General features: G+C 42.4%; 2 protein-coding genes across 6 annotated transcripts in view; both read left to right on the top strand.

The window, feature by feature from the left end:
* OSBPL5 (oxysterol binding protein like 5) overlaps positions 1 to 10,297 on the top strand; it is a 130,449-nt gene extending 120,152 nt beyond the window's left edge. For 4 of the 5 annotated variants that reach the window (XM_042884587.1, XM_042884586.1, XM_042884581.1 and 1 more), the window contains exons 17-22: positions 1,802 to 1,938; positions 4,845 to 5,030; positions 5,551 to 5,689; positions 6,878 to 7,007; positions 7,589 to 7,691; positions 8,976 to 10,297. In XM_042884587.1, coding sequence (XP_042740521.1) covers positions 1,802 to 1,938; positions 4,845 to 5,030; positions 5,551 to 5,689; positions 6,878 to 7,007; positions 7,589 to 7,691; positions 8,976 to 9,111 — 831 coding nt within the window. In that variant the 3' untranslated portion in view covers positions 9,112 to 10,297. The remainder of the gene's footprint in view (positions 1 to 1,801; positions 1,939 to 4,844; positions 5,031 to 5,550; positions 5,690 to 6,877; positions 7,008 to 7,588; positions 7,692 to 8,975) is intronic. The other variant, XM_042884582.1, reaches the window with a different exon arrangement.
* A 1,553-nt stretch (positions 10,298 to 11,850) lies between these two features.
* On the top strand, positions 11,851 to 21,884 carry LOC122187272 (tumor necrosis factor receptor superfamily member 6-like). The gene is made up of 10 exons (XM_042884635.1): positions 11,851 to 12,040; positions 13,180 to 13,273; positions 13,975 to 14,106; positions 14,306 to 14,417; positions 14,986 to 15,059; positions 15,717 to 15,818; positions 16,747 to 16,778; positions 19,446 to 19,772; positions 20,267 to 20,315; positions 21,125 to 21,884. The coding sequence occupies exons 1-10, from the start codon at positions 11,915 to 11,917 to the stop codon at positions 21,418 to 21,420; spliced, it is 1,344 nt and encodes a 447-aa protein (XP_042740569.1). The 5' UTR covers positions 11,851 to 11,914; the 3' UTR covers positions 21,421 to 21,884.
* The last annotated feature ends 137 nt before the right edge of the window (positions 21,885 to 22,021 follow it).

Here is a 22,021-nt window from a genome sequence, read left to right as displayed (position 1 = left end):
ATTCCTCCCTTTCTCTTTGTGCTAGTTGCTTATGGTGCACAAAATTAGAATGACACATGGAAGAAATTAAATAGCTTTGAAAGAGTGCCTCCATAAGCTACAATTTGGAGTTGCATGCTGTGAATAAGGGTAGCTGCCGTGCAGCAGTACAGATGTTGTTTGTTCTGCTTCTTCCCTGCTGAGAGTGCTCATCTGCTCTCCTGAGTTCTACAGGCTTTTCTCTGGTATTGTTCAGTTTCCTGATAGAGACCCTCTCAGATAAAAAACTAATTCTTTGCCTCAGGCCTTGAAAACCCACTTGAATAAAGAAGGGAAGCCAATTACACGAGAGTCAAAGTAGCAGGTGAGGGCTTTCATGTGTCACCTACAGGTGCTCCTAACACATTTGATAGTGCCTGCCTCCTCCCACACACAGCTGGAGGGTTTTTGGGGACCTGAGACTGTCCTAGAATTGGTGCTTCAGGACATGGCAGAGTGTACAATCAATGAATATACAGATGATCTAGTATATCCAGGAGTTTGGCTGATGTAATTATTATACTAGAGTAGGAAAGAAGGACAGTCACCCTATCTTGAGCTCACATGGTAAACTCCAGTGGAGTGGATCACCAGAACAGATCCTTCCCTCCTGGCAGTCAGCTCTTAAATGGCTCTAGGAGAGGTAGAGCCAGGCTCCACCCCTTCCTGCAGCACAGGAGAATTGCCTTCACCTGTGCTCCCAGGGCTGACTCATTGCTCAGCTCAGGTGATCAATCAGAGGTTCAGGCTGTGATTCAGCAGCCCCGTATAGTAGAGGAAGTCCTGAAGGAGACTTTGAGGAGGGATGAGAATCCCTCAGGTTTGAAGGAGTTTTGTGGTAGAAGGCATGAGAAATAGGACTTTAAAAAACTAAGATGTGCATTGGGGACTGTGGCAGGGGAAGAAACACAGCAGCTGGAATGCAAGGAAATTAGGCTAAGCAAATAGCAATGACCAAAGTAAGGTCTGTGTGATACTCTCACCATGGCCAGGCAGCTGAATAGCACCAATATATGTATGCTGTTCAGCAGTGCTTAAGTCACTTGTAGTCAGCATTGTGCTGTTCACTGTATGTTCTGTAAACTACCCAGTCTGGCTTTGTGATGTTGGTGTGTCTGTGAGCAAAGCTAGAAAGAGGCTTAAGTCTAAGGAGAGACACAGCAAGGTAGTCTGGCGAGCCTCAGGTTGGAGAAGTGTTGCTTAATGGTTACCAAGTAAAGTGACAAGGAACAGGGATGAAAGACCAGAATCATTTTGTGAAGTACTAAATGAAATTCACCAGCTATATTAAAAAAAAAAAAAAAGCTGGCTAAGCTGAAAAAAAAAAAAATGTGAAGAAGTAACTCAGATTTAGCTGCTCTTTCTAGAAAAGATGGTATTTCAGTCATCTTTGTATGAGATTTCAGCAATGAAAAATAGAAAGATTGGAAAAGGAGATGGAAGCTTGTTGATATACCTAGGGAAGAAGCAGGGAAAGGATAACACATCAGGGCTTTTGTATGTAGCCTTTTGTGGGCACAAGATTGACAAAAGGAACCTGGTTTCTTTCTAGCTCTCCTCCAATTAATTCAGCCAGTGTTTCAGGAAATGCTTCTCCTCACTCATTTTAGAAACTTTCAGGAAATGACAAGTGAGATCTAATAGAAGAGAGGAGGGGGAAAAAGCTCTCTAACCAAGTCCTGTTCCTGACCATTGTGCAGAAGCTGCTTCCATTTGATATTATTATTTTCTGTCTTGTGTTTCTCACTGTCATTAACCTTTTCACCTATTTTTTTCTTCTCAGGATGGGGAAGTACATATAAATGAGTTGAAAAATGGGAATGCAGAAGTGTTCTGGAACCCAACTAGTGAAGTACGAAAACAGAGGCTGAAGCGCCATATTGTGTTATTTGAGGAGCAGACTGACTTTGAGTCAGAAAGGTAAGAAGCCCTGGGTGTGTCTCACTGCCACTTCCTCAGAAAGCAGAGGAACTCAGCAGGGACTACAAAGGCTCTGATTCCTCAACGCAATACAGAAATGCAATACAGAAGCTTAAATTTGCCTGCATACGTTATCACCCAGCTACCTGTTTTGCTCCAGTCTATTAACTCTAAGTATTTCTGTGAAGTATTAGCTCTGAAATAACCAGGAAACTGAACCTAGAAATGGTGAAAGCTACGTTCTGTCTGCTGAAATAATAACTCTTCCTGGAGTCTCTTAGAACCAATGGAACATAATGTGAAAGGGCAATATGTCAACATGGGGTCAGTTGTCTTGTTAGGAAGGGTTGTTTCAACCACACACTCTTAAACTAATTGTAGGAATCGAAGACGATCAGGGACTGGAGCACCTCCCCTACGAAGAGGAGCTGAGAGAGCTGGGCTTGTTCAGCCTGGAGAAAAGAAGGCTGCGGGGTGACCTCATTGCAGCCTTTCAGTACCTAAACGGAGCCTACAAACAGGAGGGGAATCAACTCTTTGAAAGGGTTGATAACTGCAGGACGAGTTATGGTTTAAGTTGAGGGAGGGAAGATTTAGGTTGGATGTCAGGGGGAAGTTCTTTACAAAGAGAGTGGTGAGGTGCTGGAACAGGCTGCCCAGAGAGGTTGTGGATGCCCCGTCCCTGGAGGTGTTTGAGGCCAGGTTGGATGGGGCCCTGGGCAGCCTGGTCTAGTATTAAATGGGGAGGCTGGTGGCCTTGCATGTGGCAGGGGGGTTGGAGATTCATGATCCTTGAGGTTCCTTCCAACCCTGGCCATTCTGTGAATCACGTAGAAAGTCCTGGAATGAGCAGAGCAGTAGTTTGAAGCACAGAACAGGGTTTTATGAGAGTATAAAAATAAAAAGATATTTAACTGTATCTCATTATCTCAGCTGAGATCTCAAATTCTGTACCAGATGTTTTAAGGTAATCTAGGTTACCTGAGAATGCAGTCTTGGCGTATGGCTTAGGAAATGGAAGAAGTAACTGCAGCAGGTTGCAGAGCATCCCTGAGCTAGTTCTTGGGGAAGAACAGATAAATTGACATCATGTGGCACTGCATTCAAATCAGCTAACTCTTCCACATCATACCCCAGTCCAGCACATGCAATTTGCTTCCTGGCTCTGCAGATTGACCACTTGCCTGTGGACTTCTAATTTCTGTGTTGCATCACATCACGTAAAGATGATTTCCTTTTTCATGGTAGAAAATGAGACCAAGTGCAAATAAACGCATGTGAGCATTTAGTTTCATTTGGACAGCAGTGAGCGTTATGGGCAATAAAGTCAAAGTTTGTAATTTACACTAGTGCAATTGCCTTTATTGAAGATTAGACTGGAGCAGATTTGTTGTTAAATTTCTGATAAGGATTCTTTTACGAGAGAAATCTTAGCTGCGGGGATAGAAAAATCTCCGTTTCTTTAATTACATAGGTACCATTTGACTCCCTTTGCTAGAGTAGAGATTAACAGTGGCACATCCATCCAAGGGAAGAAGGCAGAAAGGAAAACTTTGAAAATCTCTATCAGACATTCCACAGAATTCCCAATTTTGTTGGCATGTGCGTGCATAAATTACCGTCTGATTGAGGTTATGTTCCGCCTGAATTGCACAGTCTTTCCTGCAGTGCTGACAATCATCTATTTTCACATACATTGAAGAATCTCTGAAGCACATGCCAATATGCAGCTCACCTCGATGAGCCTCGTTGTCTGACATGTACAACTCTTGATGGAGTAATTTCCCTTTGTCCAGTGATACTATTTGCATCCTTCTGGAGTTCTTCAGTGCAAGGACCTACTCTTTAAACTGCTGCATTCCTGAGAGCTAGCTTTATGCCACCGTATTATTTTCTCAAATCACTATTCTTGTTCTTCCCGCCCCCACCTTCGTCACTCTGAGCTTAAATTTAGTTTCCTTCCTTTCTTTCTCTGAGCAAAGATTCATACACAAGAAATTTGGAATGATGTGCCAAGGCAAGAACGTGTCCCTCTGCTTTCAGTCGATCATCTAAATGGCTCCTTGCTTTAGAAGTGTTGTGTTCGTATACTGTGATAGAAATACAATGAAATAATCAGTATCCTTTTTAAAGTAGGAGCCTCATGGCAAGCTTCAAATGAAATGCAGCAGTGCGTTCAGCTTCTAAAGATAGAGATGGTGTTTTGTAGAGCTGAAACAGCCTGGGTCTCTGATCCTTATTCTAATCAGTAAGTCACCCAGTACTGTCCTGGAAGAACTAAGATTATATCAGAAGTATTTCCAACCTTAAATGAAGATTAGAGTGTTTAATGAAGGTTAGAGAAATTGTAGAGAGGACTATCACATCTTGGCTATAGTGAAAAGGTGGTAATTTTTCTCTAGATCCCCTCCTCAAGACAAAGGCTCAGTGAGATGTAATGTGGCAGAACCACTATTTTCTGGCAGCAAACAGAAGTATGAGTGAAAGTCTGTGTTCATGCTTTTCATTTGCAAGCATAAGCATGTGTCCATTCCTTCTCAAATCAGCTTCTGACAAATCTGCCTGCTATTCCTGTATTGAAATACAACATTGCACATGCAGCAGCAAACCTTGCACGTAAATTCATCTTCCACTGCCTCCAAATTTTAAATATAAAGCCTGTGTTTTGGGGAGAGATATTAATGCAAAGGTTTCTAGTAATGTTATTTGAGGGAAAATTCCCCTGATCACTATATACAGCATTCATTGTTGCTATTTTCATAACATTCATTTAATTTGCAAGCCAATCCTGTTGCAGTTCCTCTGGAGGACTAATAAACCAGAAAAGTGTCTGCTCTAGATTTCCAGCTGGCACAATAAAGTGCTGTTTCTAAGGCAGTTTAACTTGTTTCCTTGTTTATTTGTAGGCTTTGGCAGCACGTTACGAGTGCAATAAACAAAGGTGATCAACACAAGGCAACACAGGAAAAATTTGTGCTGGAGGAGGAGCAGAGGAATGCTGCCCGGGAGCGAAGAGAGAATGGCACGGAATGGAAACCGCTGCTCTTCCAGCATGATTCCACAACTAATGAATGGCGCTACAAATACGAGGAGTGAGTGGTGGTGGGACAGGGGGTCACAAACAGAACTCTCTGCTCGGGTTCCCAGGGCTTCAAGTGAGATCACAGACCTATAATTTGGTCCTGCCATTCCCCAAACTGTACCTGGGGTTTGTGCTCTCTGAGCTCTGTTGGATGCGTATTTCTGATACAAATTGGGAACAGCTGGAATTGGTGCATTGGCAATGGAAAATCATCTGTGCCATTGGCAGAAATATATATTGCTGCAATCAAATGTGGGATCATTTAGAAAAGTTTTTCTGCACTGTGCAAGTACAGTTCATAACTGTGCTCTCCTCCCAAGCCATGAAGGGCGAAGCCTCTGGTGACTCATTCATTTCTAGGAGCTGTGTATGTAGAGAATTATCTGCTACTCCACACCCAGCATCTGTGGCAACTCTTGTTACTGTCTGGGATGAATTTATCCCATAGCGCATGTGGAGTTTGTGTGTTGCTCTTAATATTCCTTGTGCTATTCTTCCTTTTCTGATATTCTTTCTTTTGGTATTGAAAGTTTAAGACCTTGGGATCCTTTGAATGATATTGCCCAATTTGAGAAGAATGGGATACTGCAGACCATGGAAAGACATTTATCTACAAGGATGTCAAACCATAAAACAACATGCATAAACAATCAAATTACGCGGCACAAGGTAAGAAGCTTGCTTGGGGAAATATTTTTTTAATTGTTTAGATAACCAGCCCTTGTCTGCAGCATTTGCATTTGCATTCAATCTAAGCACAGCACAGATTGAAAGGTTTGTTTTGTGCAGATACAGCTTGCCACTCTAGACCTGCAGTATTATACAACCGTTAACTAAGTACAGTTCTTGTTTGACACATCCTATTTCTTCTGGCATTTTTTCCACACATTGTTACTGACAATGACTCTTATGTTGGGTTTTGTGTGTGACTCAGCTGAGCTTCTAAAGCAGAGAACTTCCCACAGTGAGGATATGGCCAAGGTACTGGAGTGCACAGCTGCTCCTGCAATTTAAGTTTTGGACTTGGCCGTTTGCCTTTATCACTTGTGTACTCTTAGACAGGACAAGAAACCTGTGATCACCATTTATATTAAGTAAGGATGCTACCATTGCTTTCTTCTTTGGAGTAATCTGTTTTCTTTCTATTCATATATAATGTTAATTATTCAGTTATAAAATATTTTGGAAATGTTGAACTGCTGAACTAGCAAGATGTTAATCCATGTTACACTGAAGAACTTGTGTCTTATTTGGAAAATGCATTGAAATACACTGAAATGGGAACGTCTCTGAAACAGTGGGAAAGTTGAGGTTCATAAGGTTCATAATTGCTTTTCAGACCCTCGAGCAAGAAGTGTTAGGAAACAATGGGTTTGATTTATCCATTCAAGAAACATGAAGGAACTTTTAATCAACTTGAAGAAATCAAGCATAAAAGTTCTGTGGTTTTTAAATCCTTCAGACAATTCCTGAAAAATCATTCCTTGAAAATTTGGTTTTAAGTTTTTCTTTTCATCCTTTCTCTTACGGATCTAGTTGGTGGGTACACATGTCAGCAAAATTCACCACTACTATCTGTCAGTTACAGCTAGGACAAGAATTGTTTGTGTGAGTTTATGAAGGCTTTTATCATTAGAGGAAGTGCTTCTGTGTGGAGCGTGCTTGTAATACCCTTAACCAGCTTGTAATATCCTTAACTAGCTGACAAAAGTCCAACTACCAGGAGCTGCTGAAAAAGCCATCAAACTTGGCAATCTGAGAGATATTCCCCAGCACATTGAGTTATACCATTTAAAACCAAACAGAAGTGTTCAATTTGGTTGTGACTGTGTCTCTTTTAATTGCTGTTTTATCCAGAGATCTACCAAAGACTGCAGACGTCGTAAAACCAGTGATCAGCCATCCAACCACAGCCAGAATACAGAGAGCAGCTGTTCAACACCGGAGTCTGTACAAGAGCTGTCAGATGATGATGGCAAGTATCTAGGTATCAGTGGGTCAAACTTTCATGTTCTTCTTCCTTTGGTATCTTATTCCTTGAGCCACCTCTTGAACATTTTCCAACCTGGTTAACAATGCAGATCCATAGCCCACAGGCAAACACGGAGAATGTTCTGCTGTTGTGTTTTCCTTATGCACATCTACTCCTCTTCCTGCCTTATGATGTCCATGCCATAAGGGCCTGGGACAAACACACTGGAAAAATACACTGAAATTCCAGCACACAGGAAGCATGTTTCATTCTTTGTTCCCCTTTCTCAGTCTTTGTTGGAAATAACCGTGAGTACTTCAGAGATGGGGTCAGATGCAAGTCCTCCATTCCACTCCTCTTATCTGGGGAAGCTGCTGTAAAAGACTTGCCTGAGAAATTGAAAGGGCCCCCAGACAAGTGCCACAGGACCCCTACCAAGGGGGGACGACTCTGTCATCTGTTCCCTTTTTCTCCATGTTTCCTTCTGAAAGGATACCTCTTGACTGTGATGATTTCGCTGCAGTCAGCTAATTGCTAGATGAGCCTGGTTTGTTTTGTCACCACCGCCATTATTGTCTCTCAATACTTTGCCACAGGGTTTGGTAGTCTGTGCACTCAGTGTGGGAAAGAAATGAATCACCTGAAGGAAATTCGTTCAGCCGTCTTATCTCTGCAGAGAGCCCAACAGGAAATACACAGGTAATAATTTTCTCTCACCAAAGCAATTACCTTAATGGGGTAAAAGTAATCTGTGGCCTTTGGAGCGTCCTTGTCAGCTGCAGGTGCAGCTAACAACTACTTTAATAGGTAACCTGGTAGCATACTGGAAAGGCAAAACAAACCCTAAGTTGAAATGGTAATCTCTTTGTAAGGCTCTCCTTATGGGAGCAAAAAGCATCACTGCAGGATGTTATGTTTTCCCTTGGCACTCCCAACTGTGGAACTGCTGTGGAAGCTGGGAGGGGATAGATAGAGTCTTGGCTATAAATAAATATCTGCAAACAAATCTCATCAGCTATTAAGCGTGTTATCGACTTTCTTGATTTGCAGAGACATGGGCACATGGTCTGAATACTGAGCTTCACGGTGTGAAAAGCACTGCAGTCTCTCTTTTTGTGTGAATTGCTAGGTTCACTGAGGGAAACGGAGTGCACCTGCTTAACCTACTGCTGGCAGAGGGCTCTGCATTGCAGACTCCTATGGGGAGGTAGGGCAGGGCAGGGTGAGGCAGGTATGGTACCAGTTGTATCCAATCCAGGGAACCTTGGTGATTCCTCAGTGCATGAGAACTATTATCCAGCTCTACAAAATTATCAGTAGAGCAGGATCATATGCTAGACTCACCATTTCTGGATGTTGAGGCAATTGCTTACATGATTTTAATTGTTCTTTGCTGCTCTTTGAAGTGTACAGAACTAATTCTTGACTGAATTTTTATACCATTTGATAGTGATATGACAAGGAGGAATGGTTTTAAACTAGAAGAGAGGAGATTTATGTGGGATATTAGGAGGAAATTATTTACTCAGCAGGCAATGAGGCATTGGCACAGGCTGCCCAGAGAAGCTGTGGATGCCCCATTCCTGGAGATGCTCAAGGCCAGGCTGGATAGGGCCCTGGGCAGCCTGAGTTGGTGGGGGGCAGCCCATGGCAGGGGATGGGGCTGGGTGATCTATAGGGTCCCTACCAACATAAGCCATCCTATGTCTATGATCTGTGAGTAGTGTTGCAGGAAGAGATTTCTTAGGTTTTGTGCTGTTACATCTCCTCATGCCAGCCAGCATGCTTTACTTGATCCAGCAGCACCTGGAAGTACTTAAACTTTCTATCAAGAGGGGGAGAGGAAAGTCTGTAGGACGCAGTACCATACCCATTAGGGTGCCTCTTAAGTGCTGGGATCCCTGCCTGTATGGAAGCTCAGGGGCTCTGGGTGTCCGTTCATTCCTTCCACCATGCAAATAAAAATATTTCTTTCTCTTCCAGAAACCTCAGCGCTCTGAACAAAAAATCCTTCCACAGGAAGGTCTCTTCTGGAAGCTTTCTGCTGGACTCTCGCTGTTGGTTTCTCCTTTGCATCTTTCTTACATGTCAGCTATTCATTAATTATGTCTTCAAATAAATGCACCACGTTTGGCAGCAATAACAACTACTGGCTGCAGGAAGGGGGGGCACTCACACGATGAGTCCAGCAAGGCACCAAAGCACTTTAGAACCAACGCAGCAGAGATGGAAGAAAGTTGAAAAACAAGGTGGAAAAGGGACCTAGGAACATTGTTCCTGCAGATTATGTCATTTTTGCCTTTTACATGTACATCTTCAAGGACCTCTTAACCTGTATGGGCCTTAATGCTGAAGCCAAATGTAGCTTTAATCGTGCAATTTGTTTTCTACGTTTCATCATTTTCTGATGCAATTACAAATTACCCACCGGTATTGGTACCCCCAAAATGGTAAAACACAGGAGTGTTTTAGAAGAGGCACACCGGCCTGGTTTATAGCTCTCCAAGGAAGGGAGTATAGCTGGGGAGCTGTACAGACTGTGCCCATCTGGCTGCATTTAATTATGGGAGGGAGCATACTTGGTCCAAAAAATCCACCCCCCAGGATATTAGGTCATAATTTGTTTTGTCAGCACACACACGCAGAACGGGACCTCAGGATATTTTGTTTTCCATTCCACGGTAGTTGTAAATATGCACAACTTCCGAGTGCCATTCCTCTTTAGGAAATGAGAAGTATTCAGTGAAAGCTCCTGATTCACTTCCAGAGCTGACTGGTGTCCTGCACCGGGCCCATGGAGCACCATGTCAGATATGTCTGTTTGTAAAACCTGGTCACATACTATTATTGTTATTATTTGCTATATGGCTGTTTTATAATATTACACAAAAGCATTGTAGAGAAGAATCACTGCCCCAGGAGAGATGAGAAGGATGGGAGCAATGGGTGTACATGTGTTTGTTGTAGGCACTTTTATTGTGAAAGGTCAAGAAGGAGGAAGGGTTTTGCCACTGCATTGTTCAAATCTGTTAATAGTCTTCCTATTTTACACCATTTTTAAAAGATTTGCAATATTTTCTGTAGACCGCAGACTATACTAAGCCTTTCTTTTTTGGCCTGAAGTAGATCCAAGTGGTAAGTACTGCTATATATACAGCCTTAAAATACTTAGTGGTGGTGCCAGTCTGGGCTATCTTTCAATGTAAATGTTTCCAAATTTTTAACTACATTCCTCGTCATATTCCCCAAGTAGGGGAAACCTGTTTGTGCTTGATATGTTGAAATAAAATTACACACAACTTTCAGTGGCTGTCTGAGAAATTATTTGTGTATCTTATCAGCAAATGACTCTTCAGTTGTGCTTTTTAGAGGAGAAACTATATGAATAGGGATTCAGCTGTACACAATAATTTAGAATAGCAGTAGCATTTTGGTATTCATCTGGTTCAAACTGTGCTGCAGCGACCTCCTCAAAAAAGAAAGAAAAGTGGATGCCATGATTTTCACTGTCATACAGACTTACCTTGGACTTAGAAAACCTTAATGCTAAGGAAGTAGGTTGATAATAGCAAAAAGATAGCAGTGTGGAAAGAAAACCATAACTCTCTGATATGAACAGACAGGATTAGGGGCAGCACCCAAAAGTCAACATTGCAGTATTAAACAAATCACACATTTTAACTGGTGAGATTGATTGATCAAGAAACATTCTCCAAAGAAACAAAGGATTCTTCATCCTTGAAGAATGTCAACATCTTCAACACCTTTTGGAATGCATCATCTGAGCCACTCCCTTCTGAGAAAGTCTGATCCATACAGGGTAAATCTCAAGGAAGCCTGTCCCCCTGGCCTGTGCCTATGGAATAGTGTTCAGTCTCTGGCTATGCAAGGTCCTATATGGACCTTGGAAATGTTTGCTCCTGAAGTTGTGCAAACATACCTACTAATTTCCTGCATAATCTTACTTTGAATACTTCTGCACATCTCTGGCGTGTCAGCACAGCCTTCCTCATCAGGCACATCCCCCTTTGGGACAAAGCCACTGAGAGGAGCCTCTGCTCTTCCAAGGGAATAGTTATATTTGACTGGTGTCAAAATAAGTAAATATATACATATATACTAATCTGGGTTTGAGAAAATAATAGTCACACACACACACACACACACAAAAAAAAAAAAAAAAAAAAAAAAAACACAAACCAATTTGATCCAAAGGAAAGCAGTGCCGAACAGGAAGCCTTTATAAAGTGTGAGATGATTGCTTCAGGTTCTTTGGATCCTTTCCATTTTGCAAAACTACACATCCACAGGGATTTCACTGGGACTTGTTACTGCAGTCAAATAAAATAAATGTTACCGTGAGAGGAATACTTCAATGAAAAAAACTATTAATCTGCAGAAATTAATTACGCATCAGCAGAGACGTTTCTGACATTTAATGCCACTGCCACAAGGGATTGAAAAATAATCCCCAAAGAAAATATCTAGGCGTTCTTATGCTATTATTTTTGATCCAATTTCAACATCTGGAGGTGAATGCTGCTACATGCCAGTTATGCTGCTGTTATTTGTCCGGGAGCAGTACCCTGATGTTGAAAAATTCGAGAAACCTTTTGGCAATTAAGAAAGCCCTGTTACGCACCCTGTTTGTGTGAGTTTTGAGCAATTCTTTCAGCCTTTGCCTCTCTTTTGTACGATCAGCAATCAGCCCTTTAGCAACAGGATGAGAGGTTTGGTTGGAAAGCCAGGAACCGGTCCAATTCCCAACGTGTCACCCCAGCTTCCTCCTGCTCTTGTTAAATGCAAAGGAAGCTACCGGGACATGCCCTAACGTGGGACCCCCGCTCAGAAGCGCGTTTTCGACATACTTGCGTAGCTGCTGCCCGATGCCCTTTCTTGTTCAACCGCGGGGCGGAGGCTAGATGGGGCTGGGCCCTATAAAAAGAAGGCGGAGGTGCCTCGCTTTGAGTTTAGCCGTGAGCGAAGGGCAGCGCACTGAAGCTGGGCCGGGCGCTGCGATGGGAACGTGGGCGGTGGGACTGCTGCTGGTGAGTGCCGGGGCAGGGTGAGTGGGGCAGGTGAGTGGGGGGGAGGGGTTGATGCCCGTCCGCTGTCTGCCCTGGGTCATCCCAGGAGGGTAAAATGTTCCCTCGCGTTGACCTGGGCCAGCCGGCCCGACCTGCCCCATGGAGTTTTCCGCCTTTGCTTCCGACAGAAGTTCTTTAGTAGCTCCCTTTCCTTTTTAATTTGTGTTTCGGGATTTGGAGCCGCGGTAACAAAGCTCTCCTGAGCCCGTAGAGGCGTGGGATGTCTGGAGTAGCGCAAGAGAGGCTGCGGCTCTTCCTCTCCTCGTAGGAAAGGGAGCGACAAAGCGGGAGTGAAATCTTTAATAGCGCTCTGTTATCTAATTGTGAAATTGAGGGGTTCGCGAAGCCCGCAATTATGGGGAAGACTTTCGGTGTCTCGCGGAGAGAAAGTCGGAAGGGTGGAGCGGGGGCAGGACGGAGTGCTCCCGGCTTTAAGTCGGCCGCTCGCGGAGCCGAAGCAGAGCTTCGGGGCCGTCCCATCCCTCTTCTGCCATACATAGTTCACCGCTCTCTGGCCCGCCGTCTGGCCGGCCCCGCGCACCTGGCTGCCTTCGTTCCTCGTGCCGCTCCGCGGGAGGTGCCGCGCAGCCACACGGGCTTCTTTCGGAGGGCGGAAGCTTACTGCTAGCGCTCGTGTGGCTGCAGTAACTCTCCGTTATGTCTCACTAACTTGTCTTCTGCTGAAGATCATGGAGCCAGGGAGAAATGCCGTCTGAGAATTCACTGGGCTCTCCCTCTGCTCGTCCCACTGAAGACGCAGAGCTTTCTAAGTTAAAGTAACACAGTAAACGTGGCGAGGGAGAGCGAAACGAATCCCTCGTAAGAGGTACAAAACAGCCTCCGAAGTGTGTCGCCGGTGAATGAGCGGAGAGATGGAGGGGGGGAGGCGGAGCAGCTTTCCTACAGCACTTTAGCTGCGGCTCTAAGCGCGGTGCTGCCCTAACCTATCCTTTGTGACTGTAATTACCGCTGTGAGCAGAACACTTAACAGAAATTAGTCTGGGTTCCCTTGTGGCTTTCCCGTGAGCTCACAGAACCATCTCCCCGAGATCGCTATCCACAATGAATCACCTGAAAACACCTGTTGGTCTCTGCTGTAGGTTACCCTGCTGACAATGCCCGGAAGCGGCGCAGAGGTCTGCGGAGAGGGAGAGTACTTGTATGAAGGCATTTGCTGCATGCTGTGCCCGGCAGGTGAGACTCCAGGAAGGCAGCGGCCGTTTCCCCCTATGTCAGGTGGCTGGGCCGCTATTCCACATTCCATCAGGGAGGAGCGCAGGCCCAGCTGGTGCTGCCGGGGCCGGCCTTTATTTCGCGGCGGGATATTGTGCAACAAGGGCTGGGTGAGGCGCCTTGGCAGCAGTTCTGAAAAATCTCTGCCTATTCTGAGGATGAAGTGTTCAAAGTCGGGTGGCTTCTTTGTTTCTAACAGTTGGCCCAGAGGAATTCTGATAGTTCTGCGTGTGGAACTTCACCTTGCATTTGTTCTCCCCGTTTCTCTCCTTGTGCAGTCAACACAGCTTTGTGCAGAGAAGTACCCTGCCTTTGGGTAGTATCACAGAGCTATAGGCTGAATTTAAAGAATTTGGATGGAAATGAGAGACCTCCTGGATTGTTTCTGTTGCACAAGCAAATCTCCTGTGCCTGCCATGTCCCTTCCAGCAAGATGGCACTTGCCACGTGAGCAATATCTTGCTGTTGTAATGAATCATACTTGTTCCTTGGCCTGGATGGCTGCTGCCTTTGTTGTGATTGTACTTCCTGACCATTTGGTGCCCCTTGGTTCCTGTGTTGGGCTGTTTGCTTGCAGGAAGGGTTGAACTTTGACTAAAAATGGTTTTATGTTGTAACATTCTGAGAGTGCTGCTGCGGCCACCAGTTCTCCTCTTCCACAGGTACTTATGTTGCTGAGCACTGCAGTACTCCACGTTCAAAGGGAATATGTGCCTCTTGCACCGAAGGAAGAGATTACACTGCCCATGCAAATGGCTTGGAAGAATGCTTGCTGTGCAGACAGTGCAAAGACGGTACCAAGAAAAATTTCAATTAAATCTTTAACTTCAGGCCCCTTAATCCTTGAAGTAAGCCTGGTCCTCTGCTGCTTTTGCACTTCTAGTTGTTGAGAATATTGAAGTTGGAAAAAAATAAATCACATTTATGACCAGCATACGACTTGTGCACAGTTGTGCAGAGCCACAACTTTGTTTTCTAACTCCTGTTTTTTAGACCAGATAACTTCAAGAACCTGTACTGTGACGAGTGACACTGAATGCCAATGCAAACAGGGATACTTCTGCCCTGCTGAAGGCTGTGAAATATGTCAGAAATGCAGTCGAATGTAAGTTAAATAGGGTACTGAAGCAACCGTATTCTTTCTAGTAGACTTAACAGCTGTGGCCCAATCTGTGTCATGCCTACCATGTGCTATTTGTAAATAATTCCCTTGAAGCCTAATGGTGCTGGTCATGCTTCTGAGCTCTAGGTGATGAAATACATGAGGTTCAAACCTAGAATTTGCAGATTTTGATCCTGTCTGTCTTGTTGCATATGGCTGTATGCTTACACTTCCTGTGTCTCTCTAGTTTAGTGCTTTACCCCATATTGGTAACTGAATAAGCTTTGTTGCAGTCACCCTGAAACTCAGGGAGGTAGAACTTCCTGTTGGAGGAAACTGACTGAATGAATAATGCATCTACCCCTTTTTCCTCAACTTAGAGGCTAACGTACATAAGCTTTTTCTGTTTTTCTTTTACTTAATCAATGTAGGATCTTTTAAAACTGAAAGATGAATTACTAATGTCATCTGTTCAAGTTCTGTTAATGTTTCTAAGCTTTGCCAGAAAATGAACTGGCATGGACAGAGCTGCAAATGTTTCTAAAAACCTCTGTATTGCCACTGGCTTTAGGTGTCCAGAAGGGAAAAAAATTGTGCAGATCTGCAATGCTACAATGGACCTAGGATGTGGCTTACCTGACCAAGGTCTGGTACACAAGTATTACTTGGCTTGTCTACTGGGTGTATGAATTGTAGATTATGACACAATAGCTTGAACTACTGCAGCATATGTAAGACTTCTTGTGTTTTAGCCTAGGAGTTATTTGATAGAGACAGGTTCCCAAATGAGTTGGAGAGACAAATATCTTAAACTTCACTGCAAGGAAAGGGTTACACTGGTGGAAAAAGCTGCAGATATGCTAAGGGTTCTTGGAGTATCAACAGTGATGCTGTTGGAAGTGGTGGATGGTACAAACACTTCTAATATTTAGCATGTCCAAGAAGCTGTGTATAGTGTGACTTTTTTCTGGGGGGAAGGAATGGGCCTATTGGAAGTACTGAAATGCCATCTTTTGTGTACTTTTTTTCTCTCATTTCTTGCATGTTCTCTTTTCTGAAAGCTTAGTGGGTTTTGTATTGTGACACTGTACAGAATCCCTCACTGTTATTGGAGTAATGATGTGCAATGGAAACCTGTACTTGAATTCAGGTCAGCTGAAATACCCAGCATGTCTTCCACAACAGCTGGGGCATTATACTGATGTGTAGCTTAGTTTGTTCTGTAGCAAGGAAGGCTCACGCTTACAACTATCTCATCTGAGAACTGCTTCAAACTCTAATTCTGTTCATTTTCATTTGCAGGAAATAAATATCTTACTTGGATGACTGTAATAATTTTGGTTGCTGTTTTTTCTGCTGGTTTGCTTGTGTTCTGCGTAATAAGGAAGTGTAAGAGTGGTAAAGGTAACTCTGCTTTATTAGTATCCACAAACTTTGCAGAAAAAGGCAGAATGTGCACCAAGGCTATCCTTGTTCTTGACATGATCATATGGGGCCTGCTTAATAGGCAAGTTCCAGGCTGTTTGGCCTGAGAAAAATGAAGAGCAGTTTTATCCAGTAAATAAAACTTACAGGCTTTAACTGAATGGATGCTTTAGCCTCAAAGCTTAGCACAGGGCATGTAAAGGGAGGTCCTCATTTACTTCATAGCATTAATGAAGGTATAAGAAAAATGAGTAGTGAGCTCAGAGGTAGGGTGCAAGAAGTAGCAACTAATCAGATCATTAATTACTTACATTCATTGGATTTGGCTGTGAAGGTTTTCATATATTTCACTGCCCTTGCACCATTTTAACAACTTAGTACGAATGTTGATATGTCCACTGTCAATTAATCTTGTAGAGATTTATAAATTTGTCTGAGAAAAATTTTTCCTTTCCTGCATGTTGAAGTTTTTTTGTGAATAGCTTAAATGAGAATGTTGGGAATGATTTGAAAGTTTTGAAGTCAACTTTATTCAAACCACAGCTTACTGCATTTATTGCAGTAGAAACAATCTCTGCCTTTTCTTTAGCTATTGCAATAGCTCATGAAAATGCCTAAGAGGCATAGGCTTGGGGATGGGGAGAGTGTTTTGAAGGAGGGGCTTAAAATCCAAACTGCATTTTGAGACCTGTCTCATGCAGCAGGACTGCTTGTCACTGTTTCCACTGTTGGTGGAAGCTAAGAGCAGTTCTCCATGTAAGTCTGTCCTTTCAAAGAAACTTAATGACTGGTTCTGGAGCTTTGGCTTATGTAAAAAGTCTATTATATATAACTACTGCATGAGTTTAGCTGTGTTTAATTTACAGCAATTTCCAGAAGTATCTTAAGCTTTAATTTTATTTTCCAGCCACTTTCTCTGACAAAGAAGAGAGGGGCCTGGTAAGTATATAAAGGATGAAGTTTTGCATGACTAACTGCTTGTTACACAGCTCCTGATTTTCTTTTTGTCTCCCTATATGCCTCTGGTGGGATGCGTTCCGGAGATGCAACTAGTTGATTTTATATTCCATGTATTCACTTCCATTGAAATTGGCCTTCCTGGTTCTTGCTTTGGAAATATTACAGAGCCTGTGTCCAAGATGTTGCAAAACTGGGTGGGTAAGGGAGGAAATACACTAAGTACAAGTGTTCACTTCAAGCTGTTGCTGAGCGATGCTTTGATTCGATTGGTTATTTGTTACTTCATGCTTGTATTCCTTGATAGTGACAGCTATCTCTTTCCTGCATGCTGATATACTCAAAATGCAAGGAAAGCTAGACCATAAGATTACTCCTTGTGGTCAGCAGACAAAGTAACTGAGTCTCCTGCAAGCTACGAAGCAGGACCTACAGTCTAATGCCTTGATCCAAGACTGTCCCATAAATCAAGGAGTTCAGGGCTCAGAGCATGCCAGTTCAGGGTGACAGCCCTGCAAATGTATTACCACACTAAGGCTTGCTGCTGATGCATGTTTAGCTGATAAAGCTGTTTTCACCCTGGCCACCCTGTAGTCAAGGACTGTTTAAGAACCTTACTTCTACACAGTCAGAAAACAATGCCATTTAATAACTTGCTTTTGGTCTCAAGGCAATTGGACTTAGTGATCTCTGTATGTCTCCCTTTCAACTGAACTACATGATTTCTAGTCATGTATTTAGTGAGATAAGACTGGATTAGTTAAATAGTATTTAGCTTCTCTATTTAGAAATTTCTGAATAAAGTTACACTCCTAACTGCACAGCAAGATATAAAGAAGTTTGATCTCAATGGAGTAGTCAGTGATGCTTAACACCAGGCCCTAAAATGTCTTCAGAATTTAAGAAAAGGATCCACATTCCTCATGGCACATGTAGCAGAAAAATACGTGCATCTTTTTTGTTTCTTACCCAATACAAGTACTACTCCCTTTATGCATGAGCTTTTGTCTAATTTTACTAGTTAAACATTTCAAGTAATTAAATGCATTTTAAATGTCACAAATATTCAAAGGCTGAAGGGACAGAATTGAGAGGTCATCAAAACATTACCTTAAATTCTTCTTTTCTTTTTTTTTTTTTAAGGTCCATAAGTGGCTCAAATATATGAATCATCCAATAGGTTTTGTCAGGTTGTTTCTTCCTGCACCCTGGCCAGGTTCACAGTGCTTCATGTTCTTGTAGAAGCTGATGAAGGAACATGGCAAAATACCTGGTCAAACTGGTGTAGTATAGGAACAGGCAGAAATAACTACTTTTTTTTTTTTTTTTTTTTTTGAATAAAACTGTAGTGGACTGTAATCACAAACTTGTATATGATGATGCTTACCTATAAAGTAACTGTAACAAGCATGACTTGCAGTACCCATGTACTTAGAGAATTCATGCTACTGTAATTAAGATAATTGGAGAGTTGCATGGTCCTCAGACCAGACACTTGAATCACCAGCACGTCGTCCTTGAGAGTGTTAGTGAACATATTGTGCAGTAAAACACATGCATTGTAAGTATATTGCTGCTATCTTATTTCCCAAACTGGTCAGCAGCTGTAAGTCAACCATGCTGTAAGCCTTTAGGTGACCTATATAAGAACTTTCTCTGTAGATAGGAGCAGCTTGTTTATTTCATTTGCATCCTTAAAATGGATTCAGTGAAGATAGAGCCAAACTACACATGTGCTGAGTAGGGTGGCTCCTGTCGCATCCCTGCCTATGTGTTCTGGTGCTGTGTGGCCACTGACCTCATACAAACAAAGTGTCCATTTGCTTATGGGGGGAATGTATCTTAGAACCAAGTCTTACGGGAGAAACAATTAATACTTGTCCTTACTTTCTACTTCAAATAAATAAATTAATGCTGCCTGAAAACTTTTGCTTTCAACACAAGCTGATAAACACTATACGTGCTGGTCTGTTTCATGCTTCTACTACTCCCTGTGGGTCACTGTCACCCTGAGGGGAACTGTGGTCACAGGCTTATTTAATGCGTTGATAATGCAGAAAGTGATCCTTTACTCCCCTAGCTAAAGATATACAGTTTGCTCTGGTACCTTCTTTGAATGGGGTCTATTGTGTGAATGTGAGGAAAAGCTACTTAAAAACAAACAAGTGCATATTAGTACACTCACAGAGAGCTGATAATGGTCTGTCAGCTCAGCAAAGCTCTGAACTTCATACAGTGACAGGTTTAAAGCCTGTTAGCACGCTAATTGGTCATTTTAGCTTAGGTGCACTGTGGCAACTGAATTCTTTCCTGCTCAGGAGGGGTATGCCTCTTCTATACCCAGGGAGGAGCAAGCAGTGAAAATACACAGAAAAATTCCTTGCAGTTGTTGTGGATAGATTATGAGAGTTACCATGCAGTCTAGAGGAAGCAGAACAGCCAGCAAGGTGAAGAGTTTAGGCTCTAAGACTGATTGAAATACATCTATGAAGGCTGTGTTGCATATTTTTTTTTTAACTTCACTTAATCAGCACCTCTCCTATTTTTTTTCTTTGATACTGGTGATTTCAAGTATTCTGTTTTCTTCCTCTAAGCTGTCCACAGAGCTCTGTCTATGAAACTTCTAAAATAAGTTATTTTTCTTTATAGGCATATGAAGATAATACACTTTTATCAGAAGTGAAGACAACTGAAAATAATGCATCCCATCCAGACAGTGAGAACTCTGGTGAGAACCCAGAGGGCCAAGCGTACGATAGTGTTAATTTGGAAGTGAACAACACATCTCCAGAGGAAAACAGTGCTGTGTCTTATGAGAGAGGCACCATCTCACAGAAGAATTTGTGGTACCAAACACAAGAATGTTGGAAGAGGATCAAAAACTGGTCATCATCTACAAAAAATAGTTGTAACCCTACTTTTCAACCAAATGCCCAGTGTACAGTAAGGGGTGTTAAGATGCCAGCATATCGTATGGTAAGTCAGGGAAAAATAATCTCATAATGTTTTTTACTGATATAGGTATAATTTGAATTGACCTCTTTGCTCTTCCATGAGTAATAGATGCTGATTTCAAGACAGTATTATAAGGAAGTGGAGCCTTTGCTTAAAAGATACAGTAGAAAATATGGGAAGTGATATCTTGGGAAAGCAAATTTCAGTTCAGCCTTTAATCTGCAGTACCTCTCACCTTTTTGTTCAGTGTTTGTACAAGAGCAGTTCTTTTGTAATAACAGCAAATATGTTGCCTTGTTGCTTCACTTCTTAGATAGTAAGTAGCACATCTGCTTTCAGCGTGCTGTTTTCTTTACTCAGTTTTTTTCAGCTGTGCTGTGAAGCTTTCCCCACTCTTTTATTGGCACATGTACACTGAAAGTAATCTATTGAGTAGCTCAGAAGTTAAGCTCACTTAATTGTGATTTAAGTGTTCTGACATGCTACAGTAATGGTCCAACTTTTTTTTGTCACAGGTACGAAAGCAAAAATGTCAAATAATCGTTAAAGATCTGACTCAAAAAGGTAAGTATTGTACAAATGGTCAAGTAGTTTGAATTTGCTTTTTCTTGTTGACTTTAGTATACACTGAAGGAATAGTTCAAGGAGACTAATGAATTAAGTCTTAAGTCTATAAGGCTTTCATTTGAATGTAAGATGCTAAAATAGAATTATTACGGTATTTAAGTCATAATCACTGTGGCAGATTACTTTGATGCATAGATCTTCTGGAAGTATAATACATTCTTACTTTGAAGAATAAGCACAGTAAAGAATTTGTCAGTATGTATAAAAAAAGTCTATATGACAGCAGTGGGACTGCCTTAATGACTGAGGAGCATGTCAGAATAGGAGTTCTGACAAATGTCTGTTATATGTGAGACTGCGTCAAAGCCCTACAAGTAACCAGCAAGCTGAGGTGCTGGATATCAAAGTGATTGGCTTTGTTAGTGCTAGTGTTAGCATGGCATGCCTACACGGATAGCATAGTGAGGTGTTTAAAGGCTACAGTTGAGTAGCTGTGTTAAGACTAAGTAAAAACATGCAAGTCAGTGAAATATTCCCTAAAACCTCTGTTACTGAATAATATTTTGTCTTGAGAATACTTTTTAGATGTACAGACTGGTACCTTTAGTTTCTTAAGGTAAGTAGGAAGCCTGTTCGTCCTATTGCTTCTTAGATGACAAGCCTAATCTTGCTGCCACTGTTTAGTCCGTGCATGCATTAGCTAAAAAGTGATTGGGAAATGTGCATATTGGTTGCAGGGGAAAGACATACTATATTTTAGAATCTAAAGTAATATGCTTTTTTTTTTTTTTTTTTTTCCTTTTCAGAACAGATGGATTGCTTTTTTGCTTTTATTAATACAGTACCGGTGAAAAAATGGAGGAAGCTTATGAGAACTCATCTGGAGGAAAATGTTATTGATAAAATTGAATATAAGTGGCCTAATAACACAGATGAGCAATCTTATCAGATGCTTCTCACCTGGAAAAACATGCTGGGGGAGAAACAAACTATTATTAAGTTACTGGATGAGCTAAGGGATATAGATGCCAGGGCTTACAGTAAAATACTCCACACTTTAACAAGTAATAACATTATAAGTAAAATAGAAGCTACAGCTTAACATTTCCAATGAATTTCAGAAATGTTCCTGTATGTATATAGGAAGCTTGTATAAGTGAGGATGTCATAAGCTGCAGGTAACAGTGGCTGTGTGGATGTGATGCCCTTCTTACCTGCACATGGGCTGGAAGTCATTTAACACAGCCTGTGCTGAGTTGTGACAAGACTCCAGCAGCAATATTTGCTTTATTTTATTTGATTTGGGTTTTTTTGAGTAGTACAATGTGAAAACTCAGGTGCCAGTGGCAATTTAGGAGCTCTGAGCTTCTGAGTTTGCCTTTCCTTTGTGAAGCTGTGAGGAAAGAAGCTACCTTTCTTGCGCTCTGTGGAGCCGAGAACACCTGTTGCAGTTTTTGACTGAACTGCCTTATTTTTGTTTACGAGATAATCGCATTTCATTTGTGGTGGGAGCACGTGGCATGCGAAATGTTCAAAGTACGGCAATAAAAACTCACTGAAGACAAAGGCTGGAGCTGGTTCTTGGCCGAGGGATGGGGCTGGGCGCGAGAAGAACCCTACGCACAAAATGGCGGCGGTTGAGACGAGCCCAGCCGCGCGACGCCCGCCCGGCCGTCCCTCGCGAGGCGGGAAGGCGCGCTGAG

Source organism: Lagopus leucura, unplaced genomic scaffold, assembly GCF_019238085.1.
Source record: "Lagopus leucura isolate 7727_CA_CO unplaced genomic scaffold, USGS_WTPT01 Super-Scaffold_100044, whole genome shotgun sequence".
Taxonomy (NCBI): domain Eukaryota; kingdom Metazoa; phylum Chordata; class Aves; order Galliformes; family Phasianidae; genus Lagopus; species Lagopus leucura.
The sequence above is the reverse complement of the archived record's forward strand: the minus strand, read 5'-3'. Positions and strand labels throughout refer to the sequence as shown.

Coding starts and splice junctions, on each gene's coding strand:
- LOC122187272 (XM_042884635.1), top strand. CDS start 11,915: ATGGGGCTGGGCCCTATAAAAAGAAGGCGGAGGTGCCTCGCTTTGAGT. Junction 14,418..14,985: donor TGTCAGAAATGCAGTCGAAT/GTAAGTTAAATA, acceptor CACTGGCTTTAG/GTGTCCAGAAGGGAAAAAAA. Junction 16,779..19,445: donor ACAAAGAAGAGAGGGGCCTG/GTAAGTATATAA, acceptor TTTTCTTTATAG/GCATATGAAGATAATACACT.